The sequence below is a fragment of the Panthera uncia genome, chromosome C2 (genome assembly GCF_023721935.1).
Source record: "Panthera uncia isolate 11264 chromosome C2, Puncia_PCG_1.0, whole genome shotgun sequence".
In the NCBI taxonomy this organism is placed as follows: Eukaryota; Metazoa; Chordata; class Mammalia; order Carnivora; family Felidae; genus Panthera; species Panthera uncia.
The window spans coordinates 127,331,488-127,347,567 of record NC_064810.1 but is presented as its reverse complement, the minus strand read 5'-3'; the positions used below and the strand labels follow the sequence as shown (position 1 = coordinate 127,347,567).

General features: G+C 38.2%; 1 protein-coding gene across 1 annotated transcript in view; it reads left to right on the top strand.

The window, feature by feature from the left end:
* The window catches only part of DNAJC13 (DnaJ heat shock protein family (Hsp40) member C13), a 127,720-nt gene that overhangs the window by 106,321 nt on the left and 5,319 nt on the right, over positions 1 to 16,080 (top strand). Inside the window, exons 49-55 of the mRNA XM_049629806.1 lie at positions 5,309 to 5,478; positions 5,627 to 5,669; positions 6,010 to 6,183; positions 7,954 to 8,133; positions 8,414 to 8,554; positions 10,362 to 10,511; positions 12,896 to 12,989. Of these exons, the coding sequence (XP_049485763.1) occupies positions 5,309 to 5,478; positions 5,627 to 5,669; positions 6,010 to 6,183; positions 7,954 to 8,133; positions 8,414 to 8,554; positions 10,362 to 10,511; positions 12,896 to 12,989 (952 nt within the window). The remainder of the gene's footprint in view (positions 1 to 5,308; positions 5,479 to 5,626; positions 5,670 to 6,009; positions 6,184 to 7,953; positions 8,134 to 8,413; positions 8,555 to 10,361; positions 10,512 to 12,895; positions 12,990 to 16,080) is intronic.

Sequence of the window (16,080 nt, the reverse complement as noted above, 5' to 3'; positions counted from 1 at the left end):
GGGGCAAGGAGGGGCAGAGAAAGAGGGAGACAGAGAATCCCAAGCAGGCTTCGTGCCATCAGCACAGAGCCCAATGTGGGGCTCAAACTCACAAACCAAACTGTGAGGTCATGACCTGAGCTGAAATCAAGAGTCGGACACTTAACTGACTGAGCCACCAAAGCACCCTCTTTTTTAATTAATTAAGTAATTAATTTTAAGATTTTATTTTTAAGTAATCTCTGTACCCAAGATGGGGCTTACCCTGAGATCAGCAGATGCATGCTCCACCTACTGAGCCAGTCAGGCGCCCCTAATACTTGAGCTTTCTTAAAGCTAGAGTTGTGTAGTACAGTGTTTTAGATAACATTTTAGGTGTTTAAAATAAATACTGAAGTTGACTTTGAGCTGTTCAGTATCTTTTGACCTTTGAAATACATGAGGGACAGGGGCTCCTGGGTGGCTTGATCCGTTGAACACCCAATTTTGGCTCAGGTCATGATCTCATAGTTCATGGGTTTGAGCCCTCACACTCTGTCTCTCTCAAAAATGAATAAACATTAAAAAAAAAATTCAACCATATGAGGGACAAATTTTATCAAGTGAATATATTTATACTTAAACTTTTTGTATGGGAACAATACAAGTAACATCTCCTTAATTGAATGATTTGCAGGAAGATATTTTAGAACTGGGGTCAGTAAATTTTTTTCCCTTTTGGTTAGCAGCTTTATTGAGATAGAATTGATATACCATACAGTTCACCCATGTAAAGTGTACAATTCAATGGTTGTATTATATTTACAGATTGGGTAACCACAGTCAGTTTTCATTAGTCCAGGAAGAAAACCTGTTGCCTTTAGCAGTCACTCTTCCTAGCACCTGGCAACTGCTAACTTAAATTCTAGATTTGTCTGTTCTGAGCATTTGCATTTCATGTAAATGAAATCTGACAATATGTGTTCTTTCGTGACTGGGTTCTATCACTTAGCATGTTTTCAAATTTATAACATTATTGCAAGTATCAGTACTTTATTGTCAAATAATATTCCATCGTATAGGTATACCACTTTGCTTTTCCATGTATCACTTGATAGACGTGAATTGTTCCTACCTTTTGGTTGTTCTGAATAATGTGACTGTGAACATTTGTGTAGGAGTTTTCATGTGGGTATGTATTTTTATGTCTCTGAGAGTGGAATTTGTGGATCAAAGGGTAACATTTATTTAATTTTTCGAGGAATTGTCAAACTGTTTTCCAAAATGGCTGCACCATTTTACATTCCCACCAGCAGTTATGAGGGTTCTCATTTCTCTACATCTTATCTAACGTTTGTTTTTGTTTTTTTTTAATTTTTTTTTTTTAACGTTTATTTATTTTTGAGACAGAGACAGAGCATGAACGGGGGAGGGTCAGAGAGAGGGAGACACAGAATCTGAAACAGGCTCCAGGCTCTGAGCTGTCAGCACAGAGCCCGACGTGGGGCTTGAACTCACGGACCGTGAGATCATGACCTGAGCCGAAGTCGGCTGCTTAACCGACTGAGCCACCCAGGCGCCCCTAACATTTGTTTTTAGATACCTTGTTTGATTACAGCCATCCTAGTCGGTGTGAAATGGTATGTCATGATTTTGATTTGCATTTCTCTGGTGACTAATGATGCTTAGTATCTTTTCATGTGCTTATTGGCTGTTTGTACATCTTTTTTAGAGAAATGTCTGTTGGTTCACATCTTTTGCTTATCCCTTAATTGGGTCATTTGTCTTTTTACTATTGAGTTATAATTGTTCTTTATATATTGTGGATGCAGTCCTTACCAGATATATGATATGCAAATATTCTCTCATTCCATGAATGTCATTCTGTTTTTCTTCATGGTGCCTTTTGTTGAAGTACAAAAGTTTTCAATTTTGGTAAAGTCCAGTCTCTCTCTTTTTTTTTTAAGTGTATTTATTTTGAGAGAGAAGAGGGTGTGTGAGCAAGTGGGAAAAGAGCAGAGAGAGAGGGAGAGAGAAGAGAATCTCAAGGAGTCCCCGTGCTGCCAGCACAGAGCCTGACACAGGGCTCAAACTCATAACCATGAATGAGATCATGACCTGAGTGGAAGTCAGGACTCAGTTGCTTAACCAGCTGAGCCATCCATGTGCCCCCTGTAGCTTGTGCTTTTGATCTTATATCTAAGAAATCATTGCCTATTCCAAGGTTATAAATATTTATGGCTGTGTTTCCTCCTACTAGAGTTTTATAGTTTTAGTTCTTGGATTTATATCCTAGATCCATTTGAATTAATTTTTGTACATGGTGTGAGGTAGGGGTGGGACCAGTAAACTTTTCTATAAAGGACCACATAAAAAATATTTTATCCTTTTTGGGTCATCCAATTTCTTTCACAAATACTCAGCTGTGCCCTTGTAACAGGAAAGCAGCCATAGATAGTAACTGTGTAAATGGTTGTGTCAGTGTTTCAGTAAACCTTTACATACAAAAACAGTGGCAGGCCAAATTTGGCTTTTGTGTGCCAACCCTAATTTGTGTGCCAAATAACTAAGTAACTTGGACATAACTTTGAAGGCTTATAGTCAAAGAATTTGCATTACGGAAATTGTTTTACTTACATGTTTAGTATCAGTGAGTGGTTTCTTTCTAATTGAATTCTGTCATGATCAAGAAGAGTGAAATATGGCACAAAAACAGACACTCAGATCAATGGAACAGAATAGAGAACCCAGAAATGGACCCACAAACTTATGGCCAATTAATCTTTGACAAAGCAGGAAAGAATATCCAATGCAATAAAGACAGTCTCTTCAGTCAATGGTGTTAGAAAAACTGGACAGTGACATGCAGAAGAATGAACCTGGACCACTTTTTTACACCATACACAAAAATAAACTCAAAATGCATGAAAGACCTAAACGTAAGACAGGAAGCCATCAAAATCCTCGAGGAGAAAGCAGGCAAAAACCTTTCTGACCTTGGCTGCAGTAGCTTCTTACTCAACACGGAGGCAAGGGAAACCAAAGCAAAAATGAACTATTGGGACCTCATCAAAATAAAAATCTTCTGCACAGTGAAAGAAATAATTAGCAAAACTAAAAGGCAACCGACGGAAGAAGATATTTGCAAACAACCTATCAGATAAAGGGTTAGTATCCAAAATCTATAAAGAACTTATCAAACTTAACACCCAAAAAACAGATAATCCAGTAAAGAAATGAGCAGAAGACATGAATAGACACTTTTCCAAAGAAGACATCCAGATGGCCAACAGACACATGAAACGATGCTCAATGTCACTCTTCATCAGGGAAATACAAATCAAAGCCACACTTACATACCACCTCACACTGGTCAGAGTGGCTAAAATGAACAAATCAGGAGACTACATATGCTGGCGAGGATGTAGAGAAACGGGTACCCTCTTGCACTGCTGGTGGGATTGCAAACTGGTACAGCCACTCTGGAAAACAGCATGGAAGTTCTCAAAAAATTAAAAATAAAACTACTCTATGACCCAGCAATTGCACTACTAGGTATTTATCCAAGGGATACAGGTGTGCTGTTTTGAAGGAACTCATGCACTCCAGTGTTTTATAGCAGCGCCATTGACAGTAGCCAAATTATTGAAAGAGCCCAGATGTCCAACGATGGATGAATAAAGAAGGTGTGGTATGTATGTACAACGTGTGTGTGTGTGCGCGCGTATATATATATACGCGCGCACACACACACAATGGAGTATGACTCAGGAATCAAAAAGAATGAAATCTTGCCATTTGCAACTATGTGGATGGAACTGGAGGGTATTATGCTAAGCGAAATTAGTCAGAGAAAGACAAATATCATATAACTTCACTCATATGAGGACTTTAAGGTACAAAACAGATGAACATAAGGGAAAGGAATAAAAAGTAATATAAAAACGGGACAAAACATAAGAGACTCTTAAATGTAGAGAACAAACAGGGTTGCTGTAGGGATTGTGGGGGGGGGGATGGGCTAAATGGGTAAGGGGCGTTAAGGAATCTACTCTGGAATAATTCTTACACCATATGCTGACTAACTTGGTTGTAAATTATAAAAAAATAAATTATAGAAAGTAAAATAAATAAAAGACATTGAAGGACAATTAGTATCCTGCATTGCCAAGACATTTGGTTCTATAGATACTTCTTAAAATTTAGTAAGTTGAAAAATCTACTTTTTATTTTATTTTTAAAAATAAACTTATTCATTTAAAAAAAAAAAAGTGAAATAATTCCTGGTGGATGTTCTCTATTATGTAACTGATAGTTTCCTTTAGTTCTTGGGTGCCTAGCAAGTTCAGAACTAAATTTGTAGTATAAATTTACTACATTGAATGTGTAGTATATCACTGTCAATTATAGAAAATTATTTTATTTCCTTTGTGGCTGGCTTTATATTAGTCTTCATTCAAATAAGTTTTTGACTCTCATGCCAGGGCCTGAGAATACAAGCAACGAGTGAGACAGACCAGGTCAGGGAAACTTTCCAGAGGATGAGTTTGAGCACAGGCTTGAGTGATATAAAGGAGAGAAAACCAAGTGAAGACCTCAGCAGAAAACTTCCCAACCTTCCTTTTCCCTCTATTATAATGCCTCAGTGTAATTTTCAGTTTGTGTGTGTGTGTGTGTGTGTGTGTGTGTGTGTGTGTGTGTGTGTGTTTTGGATGTATTATTTTTACTGCTTTTTTTAACGTAATCACTACACCCAATGTGAGACTCGAACTTATGACCCTGAGATCAACAGGTACATGCTCTACCAACTGAGCCAGCCAGGCACCCCTGTATTATTTTTAAAGCTGCACTTTAAGTCCTTTTCAGAAAAAGCCACAGTATAATATAAAAACATAGTATAGCAAAATAAATACACTAAAAAAGACTTGAAAGACACAAAGGCCACTTTGTGAGAAAAATGAGAAAAATGTGTTTGCAAAGGCAGGGAGCATGGGGCAGGGTTGGGGGGACAGGCCTGGAATACCAGAATAAGGGTATTCTGGGAAGAAGGAACAGTATGTGCAAGGCATGATCCAGCAAGGTGTGCCCTAGACACTACATGCGTCAGCAGTATTGAATTTCTTCAGGTATCTTAAATGTGAGACCGAGATGAAGTGAAACTGGATAGGTAAGTAGGAAGTCTTGTTAAAGTTACCCTTGCATAAACTAGGGTGGATCCCTTCTCCCACTCCAGAACTTTGGATAATAGTTACGGCCCAGATCAGCCACACCACAAAATACAATCCTAGAGAAATACAGAACACACCCGACACCAGTAGATCTCTTTTCTCTCTCAACCCCCCTGCTGTAGGTCCGCATTACGCTAATGAAATTTCTACCAAGCGTTTTCATGGATGCCATGAGAGACAACCCTGAAGCTGCTGTACATATTTTTGAAGGAACTCATGAAAATCCTGAGTTAATTTGGAATGATAGCTCCAGAGATAAAGTGTCTACAACAGTTAGAGAAATGATGCTAGAGTAAGTAACGCCTTCAGGTAAATCGCCAAAAAGGACAAATGTTTCCCATTTGTCCATCACCTCTCTAATATTTATTCTAACAATTGATGAATGTGCATTTTGTGACTGAAGTTTGATATTCTACCCTCTCACTTTTTTTTTCCCCAAGGCACTTTAAAAATCAGCGAGATAACCCTGATGTAAATTGGAAGGTAAAATATACTTTTATTCAGAGGAAGGAATTCTACATTTTATTGTATTTTTAGTTTGCTGTTTGCTGTTGTTTTTTAATTCCTACTGCGTCAGTTTGATAACTGTTAGACACTTTGTCATTAAGACACTTAAGAATTCCCCTGGGAAGTCACGTTTTAAATTTAGGAATATTCACTTTTTAAGTAAGTAATCAAAGTACCTTTTTTGAAATTTATTAAGGGATTATACAAAAGTATATAATTTGATTATATTAATGACTATTTAATGGGATTTGCATTTTTTGTGTCATGTATGACTAAGGATTAAGTGACTTGATTATGATTCTTTCTTTCTTTAAAGTTGCCTGAAGATTTTGCTGTGGTGTTTGGAGAAGCAGAGGGTGAACTTGCTGTTGGAGGAGTTTTCTTGAGAATCTTTATTGCACAGCCAGCGTGGGTTCTAAGAAAGCCTAGAGAATTCCTTATTGCACTATTAGAAAAATTAACTGAGCTCCTGGAGAAGAACAATCCTCATGTAAGCTTCAGCCATCAGCAAAACATTTCCAGTAGTTTGCTAAATATACTGATGGGATTTCTGTTAAAACACCATCCTCATGGCCCATACATTAAGAATTGGTTACTTTTTTCAATACAGCAGCCAGGTTCAAATTCAGATATGCCGATTCATCTTATTTTTGGGGCATGTTCAAAAGTGAACATGGTTATTTCTGAACCAAAGTTGGAGATGTCTATATTGACAAATTGCTATCTCTGGCAAGTATAGAGGCTCTAAAAGAAGGTATCTGCAACTTCATCTCCAATGGTTATATTAGTTTAAGGAAAAACACAAACATTCGGTGCTCCCCTAGAAGTGTGTCCTGCTAGTGTACTTCACTCAGCCTTCCATATGTGACCCTTGTGAAAGACATTGATAGGAGAGTGAACCTAGTATCTGTGTTCAAAGGCAGAGGCTACAAGGTAAGCAGGAGTGAGAAAGTAGCCTTATACTATATAAGGTTTTGTTATTTAAACCTTTAGAGTAAAAATAATTGAGGTACGTGACTGTTGGCTGTATTAAATAGGCTGACTATGGAACAAGGTAATAAAGAGCCCAAGCTGTGTTATTAGATGGTCCTGGATCCCAGTACCAGCTTCACCACTGACTGGCTCTGTAACCTTGAACAGTGCTTCGTGGTCTGCCTCATTTATGGAAGGATCACGACACCTGTCCCTAAGGCTGAGGTTTTAGTGAGTTTTGACATATGGAGAGTACTTAGAGTAACGTCTGGCACATGTCAAGTACCTAGAAATTACTAGTTACTATCATTAGCTTAGCACAACTTAAAAAAAAGTATTATTATTTTGCCAAATGTTTACGTACATAACTTTTCAGTCTCATTTTCTGTTTACTAGGATTTTTGCTACGTAAATAGATTCCTAAAAAAAAAAAAAAAAAATCTTCAAAAAGCAGAAACTTAGGGGAAAACACAGCATTTTCCTCCCCTATCACCTTGGCTTTGGGGCCCATCCCAATTTCCATGTTTGTTTCAGATGCTGTGGGTGTACACGTCTGATAAAATGGGATAAGTTACAGGTTTTTTGCAATCCACAATATAAAGTGCATTATGGCAGCCAAACCAGTTCAATAGGATTTTTTTTCAATAGGATTTTTAGTAGAACTAGGATACCCATTTCATGACTTCTGCATTCTCATGAACTATTGATGTTCCCTGATACTGACATTTTTATAACACTGACTAAAACTTTCTGGTAATAACTTTTGGGAGATTCTCTCTCAAACCTGCAACAGAAATGAGATGTGACCTGGCCCAGTGAAAGACTGCTTAGATTAATTAAGAGAACACATTCTTGGGTCGCCTGGGTGGCTCAGTCAGTTAAGCATCTGACTTCACCTCAGGTCATGATCTCATGGTTTGTGGGTTTGAGCCCTGTGTGGGGTTCTGTGCTGACAGCTCGGAGACTGGAGGTTGCTTTAGATTCTGTGTCTCCCTCTCTCTCTCTCTCTCTGCCCCTCTCTTGCATGCTCTCTCTCTCTCTCTCTCTCTCTCAAAAATAAATAAACATTAAAAAAAGATCACATTCTTAAAGTCCTTTGACTTTGAATTCATGCCTTTTTTCAAGATGGGAAGATAGTTGTTTTCTTAGGATTTGTGAATCGGTTTTAAAAAATCAGCACATAGAACTTGTAGATCTCTAGGGTAGAACACCAAATAGTTTCCAAGGATGTTTAGGACTTAACTTTGTCAGTATTTTATAGTTTGTTTCTTTGTTTTATACCCTCTAGGGAGAAACTTTGGAAACTTTGACAATGGCAACAGTATGTCTCTTCAATGCACAGCCTCAGCTGGCTGACCAGGTCCCACCATTGGGCCACCTCCCCAAAGTGATCCAGGCAATGAATCATAGGAACAATGCCATTCCTAAGAGTGCCATCCGCATTATCCATGCCCTGTCTGAAAATGAGGTAGTGATAAATCCAGTTAGTAGCTTACAAATTTGGAATTTATTTATGTTCCCTCTTTGTGATTAATGTACATTGCAGTACACATCCGCTTCCTACCATGTGCCTTTCTGCATGTGAACCAGTGGTATTGTAGCAACTCTTAAACTAGTTTAAATGATGTAATTAACAGGAGACTGAATTTGAGTTCATTATTAAACTTGAGCTGAATGTAGGTTTTTCATATATTTTATTATTGTATTTACTGTGTTTATTGTATTTACTTCTTTTTTCGGACACTTAGCTGTGTGTTCGAGCCATGGCATCTTTGGACACCATTGGCCCACTGATGAATGGGATGAAAAAACGACCAGATACTGTTGGTTTAGCCTGTGAAGCAATTAATCGAATGTTTCAGAAGGAGCAGAATGAATTAGTAGCACAAGTAAGTGACTTTCTAGATTCAGTACTATTTCAGGAAAACAAACATACCCAGGCAAATAGATTTTCACTTGTTTAGCACTGATTTGGTTTCTCTGACATAGGTTTGGTAAAGAGATCATTTGTGGGTTAATGCATGGATGATTTTATATTTTATATACAGACAGGCACATGCCTATATATATATATGCATGCATGCATACACACACACACACTGAGAAAGGTGGGCCAGCTGTCAGGAATCTTAACCAACTTCAGAGTACTTTTGTGATATTTAAGTTTTGAATTTTGGTTTTCTGCTAAGCATTTATTCTTAGCTTGCTTTGTCAAATTTGTTTCATTATCTTTGGAAAGATTCACTTTGTTTAGTGATTCCTTGATTCTGAAGTCATGTTTAAGAACATGCCAAGATTTCTACTGTTTTTTTTTTTGTTTTTTTTTTTTTTCAAAGAGACTACCCACCTAATGAAAATAAGACTTGGTGGGTATGAATGTAGTGTAGACAGACACTGAAGGAACAAAAACTATCACAAAACTGATCTTCCTAAAATATAACTCTAACTGGGTTACTGTTCATTTTAAAAACCCTTCATTGGTTTCCCATTACCACCAGATAACAAAGTGACAGCTGACATCCTTAGCCTCAGTACAAGGCCCTGCATTTTTGTATCTGGTCCTCCTATTCTCCCAGCCCCTTTTCCTCCCCCGTCTCCTATTCCCATCCCTCATTTAGGCAGTTCAGAAGTACTGGGTACATCTCAAGGAGGTATTTGGATGCCCTGAAGTTCAGACTTATAATTGGCTGGGGAGAGGAGTTGTATTAGAAACAGCTTGAGCTGGTGCTACCACTTGATGGCTCTGTGACCTCAGGCATGACTCACAAACTTACATTCAGATTCTTCATCTGTGAAGTAAAATTCTAACTCCCTCACAGGGTTGTTAGGAGAACAGTATCTATAAAGGGAGGTATACTCACTAAATGTTAGTTACTTCCATCTCTTCCCTCTGAGTTTTAGCGTGGGTATTGAAAGTTGTGCAATACCAGAATGTTAACTAGCCTTTTTAAGACTGACAGGAAATGTATGGTAAATGCAAAAGTTGATGTTTTAAGAAAATGTGAAAAAAATATTAAGATACTTTAAATTTTGTGCCCATTACTATAGTGTCATAGAAGAGGCAGCCCAGTATAGTGGCTAAAAGCTCATGTTCTGCACTTTGTAGTTCCATATAGAGATTGCATTGCTGCCTGTTACCTGTCAACAGGTTTCACCCTCTGTGCATTGATTTTTCCATCAGTAATAATAGTAGTGCCTATGTCATTACATGTTGTGATGTGTAATGACACAACTAGATGTTTCTAGTCTGTAACATTTAGAACAGTTGATGGCATGAAATAAAATCTCCTTAAATAAGAGTGTCATTGGGGCGCCTGGGTAGCTCAGTCGGTTGAGCATCTGACTTCGGCTCATGTCATGATCTCGCAGTCTGTGAGTTCGAGCCCCACGTCAGGCTCTGTGCTGACAGCTCAGAGCCTGGAGCCTGCTTGGGATTCTGAATCTCCCTCTGTCACTGCCCCTCACCTGCTCATGCTCTCTCTCTCTCGCTGTCAAAAATAAATAAACATTTAAAAAAAAAGTTAAAAAAAAAAGAGTGTCATTATTATTAGATCTGTAAAAGAAATCTTCATCTATGTTAAAATGAAAGACAGGAGGTTGTCTTCCAGGTATGGTTCTGGGAGTGCAATTGTTTCTTCAGTGTATGATTTACATTTTTTTCAGCATGTTTATGGTATGCTTTATATTTTCTTCTAGGCCCTGAAAGTAGATCTGGTCCCATACCTCTTAAAATTACTTGAAGGCATTGGTCTTGAAAATCTTGACAGCCCAGCAGCCACTAAAGCTCAGATTGTTAAAGCTCTCAAGGCCATGACTCGAAGCCTGCAGCATGGAGAACAGGTGAGTCTACACAGGGGTGACTTTGATTTGCTGGCTATGACAGGGTATTCTCCAAACCAAGGGTCTTGGCCATGGGTGATCTCTGCACCTCTCCTCATAGACTCAAGTAGTGACTTGGGGGGATTCTTTTTTTGAATGCTGATGGTATGTCGTACATTTCAAGAAGAAAAATGCTGAAATTCAATGAGCATTTAAAGCTGGTTAAGGTTAATGTTCAGTTCTAGCATGTGTTGCTGGATAGTGATAACCACATTTATTAACAATCCCATTATGCCATTTTGGAACATTGTTTTAGTTTTATCACCTTTATTTATTAACACTTAACAATGTGTGTCAGCTACATACATATGCTGATTTCAAGACAGCCCAGTAATTCAGTTTTCCTCTTTGGTTTTATTCTTGTTGCTTCTGAGGAGTTCCTCATTCATTGTTACTGTCCAGCATTATCTAATGCTCTCTCGCTCTGTGTTTATTTAATTAAGGTGAAATTTACACAACATAAAATTAACCATTTTAAAGTGAACGATTAATTTGTGTTTAGTATATTAACAATGTTATGCAACCACCACCTTATCTGTTCCAAAACATTTTTATCACCCCAAAAGAAACATCTGTACCCATTAATCAATTACTTCCCATTTGTCCCTTTCCTCAGCCTCTGGCAGCCACCACTTTGTTGTCTGTGAATTCACTTATTCTGAATATTTCATATAAATGGAATCATACAATACATGATGTCTGGCTTCTGTCACTTAGCATGTTTTCGAGGTTCATCATGTTAGAGCATGTATCAGTGCTTCATTCCTTTTTATGGCTGAAGTATTCCTGTATGTATATGCCACAATTTATACATTCATTCAGTGATAGACACTTGTAGTGTTACTACCTACTCATGTTCTTTCATAGGTTTAAATTGACTTAAAGTTTTCTTTTAGTGATTCCATTGTCTTTGTGTAAAGTCTAACTAAAGAAACATTTTTATGCCATTGCCCATTCTATCAGTATCACCATTTGAACAATTGAATATTATTGAGATTTGAAGTATTGAGGATTATTGAGGATATTTGAAGTATTTGGGGGCTTTTTTGTGGGTGTTCTGAACTTGCCAAGCAGAGGTACTCTAGGCAGGCAGTTGTCTTATCCTCAACCTGCCTCAGGATTCCTCTTGATGAAATTAGGCAAGTAACCCTGACATCCATCTTCTGATTTCAAGGGGAGGAAACTGGTGTGATAGTTTCCAAACTAGCAGATCCCCCACCACCTTCACAAGTAATTACTTCCAGTAGTGATTCCAAGGTTACAACAGGGAGCCTCCTGGGCTTGTGTGGCCCCACATATATCTTTAATGCCTGCCACCAAATTATCTGGCAGTGTCTTCCCCTGCTAGACTAGACTGTGAGCGCTTCAGAGACAGAGACCATCTCACATCTTTGTGTCCCATTATGCCTCCACATGAGGTACCCAATCAATATTTGATCTGAATGTTGATATGTGAAAGCCTCTAAGTTGGAATTTCCTAAACTTTTTTTAATCTGTATCACACAAAAATGTCTTTGGTCTTAGTCCAGTATACTTTACACACACGTTATTTGTACTTACATGTATATACATCAAATATGAGTGTTCACCCATTTTACATGTGAATTCTGATGCTTTCTATATTAACCTATTTCCTCAAGCATGCTGATTAAACCCTCTTCATCGATTTCATAAACTTCTAATAGGTCACAACCCATAATTTTTTAAAGTTTATTTTATTTTTTTAAAGTTTATTTTGAGAGAGAGAGTGCACATGCACAAGTTGGGTAGGGGCAGAGAGAGAGGGAAGGAGAACTACAAGCGGCCTCCACAGTGTTAGCACAGAGCCCAACGCAGGGCTCGAACTCAGAAACTGCAATATCATGACCCGAGCCAAAATCAAGAGTCAGTCGCTCAACCGACTAAGCCACCTAGGCGCCCCAAGACTGCTTTAAGTTTTAGCTTGAGTTTATAGCATCTTCTCCCTAGACCCCTTCCTTGGGAATAACTTCATGAGGTCATGCCACACTGTCAGCCAGTTGTTACTATCACAAGAAAATCTTTCTGCCCAAATAACAAACAAGCCAGTAAATTATAAGTTCAAATAATAGTGTCCAATTTTAGAAGGAAGCCTGACTTAGGGCCTTCTTTGGATCTGGTTTCACGAGATGTCTCTGTCCCTGTGCCTGGCATAGAGCATTTAAGGAATGCTAGGTCTTGCTCCATCTTTGGATCTTTCCTCGGCTAACTTTCCTTTTGTCTTGGAAGTTTGCTTTTTCTCTTTGGTTCTTCTTCCAACACCCAGTCCTCAGTAATGAGGCTAACTTAAATTCATTATGTTCAAAGAGTTTGTTTTACTTCTCTAGGTGAACGAAATCTTGTCTCGTTCTTCAGTCTGGAGTGCCTTCAAAGATCAGAAACACGATTTGTTTATTTCTGAGTCACAAACAGCAGGATACCTCACAGGTAATCCACACCTAATTGGTTACTCTGAAACATATGGCAGAAGCCACCTTCCTGTTGCCCTGATTAAACTGAAATAGCATTTATAGTGTCTTCCTAAGCTACTAGCCACCTGTCTTGGAGGTCCTGTGAGCATGTGGTGGACCTCTGGGGTTAGCCCTGGGCAAATGTCAACTGCTAATGTGTTGAATGTGTGCTGACTGAAACGTGAACTTTGCTCGGTTTTGACCCAATGAATTGATGGTGTCATAGGTTATATTTGGAGCATGACTGTTGAAATGTTTATCTTGAACGTGTAAAAAGATTAGAGAAATACCTATTCAGAAATATCAGTATTAGAAACATGATAGCGTATGATATTTTCCATTTCTGTCAAAATAACAGATTGGAACTCCAAATATGTACATTCATCTGTGAAATATTTTTCTTCTAAGTTTCCAGTAATTAATCTGTAGTTTTATAAAACATATACAATTTTTCCTTTTGTAGGAAGAAGTATGTACCATAAAGGGAAAGGACATTTTAGTGTCTAGGGTTCAAAAGATAGTATGTTTTTGAAGCTCAGGACATTTGTCCATTTGACACACTAATTGCCTAATAATTTTCCAATATTTTCATATTGGCTTCTATTTAAAAAGAAAGTCTTACCATTCTTTTGGTATATCCGAAGATGAAATATAGTCTCTGGTATGAAAGTTTTCAGTTTGAAATTAACCTTAAGAATAACAGGTGGTTTTTGCCATCTGCCTGAGTGTGGTATATATGTAAACAAAAATCAGCTCTGAATCCTCCTCTTACCAGAGCTGATGTAGGTAAATTGAGAGAAAAAAACAGTACCCACTGGATTTTATGCCAGTGTAACTTTTTGAGTAATCCCGATTGCTGGTGTAGAAGTTTATAAATCATGAAGACTAAAGTTTGTACTTTAGTATAACTTTAAAACTAAAGTTTATAAATCTTGAGTACTTAAAAATGGGGACTTCAGAGAATATTTTGCCTGGTTTTAATTTTAGTCTGTTGTGGCACTACTGCTTGCTTCCTCACTGTGACCATTTAATATTAATCCACTAAAATTTATAAGCAGAGCCCTAACATTTGTTTTTGTTTTAACTCGTTTTATTTTTTTTAATTTACATCCAAATTAGTATACAGCAGAGCCTTAACATTTGTAAACACACGGTGCTTTGATTGCCCATCCCTGCATGTACATTAAGAGCAGTGTCCTACGGTTCCCTTCTAACTTTCCCATGTGCCTGTCCTGTGATTTCTATGGAAAGAAATACCTAGAAAATGGTCTTTGGCTATCTCGTATCTCTCTTTGAAATTTGAGGTGAAGCAGTAGCTTCTAAATAAGAGTATGTTCTATAATAGGCACACTAAAAACTTCTTTAGACTCGTTTTCCAAAAGTTTATGTAATACCACCTTTTTGTGGCATTACGTTAATTACCTCGTATAAGGATGTTGTGACTGGGAAGTCTGCCTTATGTTTTTTCCAGCTAAGAATAGCTACTTAAAAGTTTGGCCTTGAAGAATAGAAAGATGTAGATTATAAGCTTTTCTACAGGGACACCTTTCTAATTTGTTGTGTTCTGCATTGTGCTTAGTGTTCATTGACTTGATGCAATAGAAGACTTTAGATGGTCCTTGACTTAGTAATGGGATGTGGGTCACAAAGTCTGTGGTTAGAATACAGAAGAGATAGGGATTTATCTTTAGAGACTAATTTCCTTCAGAAATCTTTAGGTCCTCGCCCCATCCATATTTGCTAATAACTATAGAAAAATGTACAGGGATTTGAAGGGTTCCTGTCTGTGCCTTTCCTTTTACTTGGATCCCTGGGGTAGCTTCTGAAGGAGTTGTGAGAAGGAGCTGTGATGAGCTGTAGGGGATGGAAGAGGGTTGGGGAAGAAGAAAAGCTGGGATTTACAAATTTCTTTACATCCTCCTTTGGGCCCACTCAGGGCAGCAGGTTCTGTACAAAGCTGGTCAAAGGGGAGATGGTATAAATCCCAACTTGGACACATCCTGGTGTTGCTCTGGCCGTTCTGCAGGCCCCCCTGAAGCCTGTAGGCACGACTACATGGGACAGTCTGGACTAGCCCTGAGCTCTGTTGGCCCGGAAATTGTCTAGTTCTTAGCACATCATCAATCTGGGATGTTCTTTTGTTGAAATGTTAGTTGTTTGAGAAGATTTTCCCATCAGCTCTCCTTGTTTTGAAAGGACTGTTTAAAGAGAGCACTACCTTTTGAATTGTCTACTCATTGTTTAGGTTGTCAAATGTTTTCTTTTTTGTGTTTGAGCTGTTCCATTGATGCTTTGTATTGTGTGTCATGTGTTTGATAAAAGGTACAAGTTATTCTAATAATGGTAAAGTCGCATTAGCGGAACTCCTTGGAATGTATACAGTGTTGCATTGAGTTGGAACTTTAATTGATTAGGATTTACCCCACCCTGTGCTCAGCCTGGAGGAGATTCTAATTGTGCCCAATGTGCAAATGAAATAAGGTGCTGTGAAAACACACTTCACTAACCATTTTTCTAAAATACCGATGGTAAGTTTGGCAAGTAGATTTTGTTTAGGAGATGGTGAAAGATAGAGGAAAGTTAATTACTCTTTCAAAGTAGGATAAGAATGACCAAAAATACGATAATTATTTTCTTTACCCTGGCTGCTGAGCAGATATCATTCAGTCACATCTCAGGATTGGGAGTATGGATAAAATGTCCTAGGCGAGATTGCTCCTTGTAGATGAATTGAGAAGAGACCACCTGGTTCCATAGGTTCTTTGGCCTGGCATACTTGTTTTGTTTTATGATAAAAACTTACCTAAACTGTCTAATGCGGTTTTACCTACAATGCAGACAAGCTATGTTTTCATTGACCTGGGCGTTAGTTACTTAGCTATTTGTTAGGTTCTAGAAGGGCATGTTGGTGAGAAGTTCAAGGCCCTGTAAAAACAATTTTAGCAGGGAAAATCCTCCAATTACCTTACCTAGAAAATCAGTATAGAGAAAGAAGGAACAAGAGGGAAAGGAAGAGAAGCAGGGCAAGGGAAACATGGTTGTAGGAGTGGGAATTGATGACGAAGAGC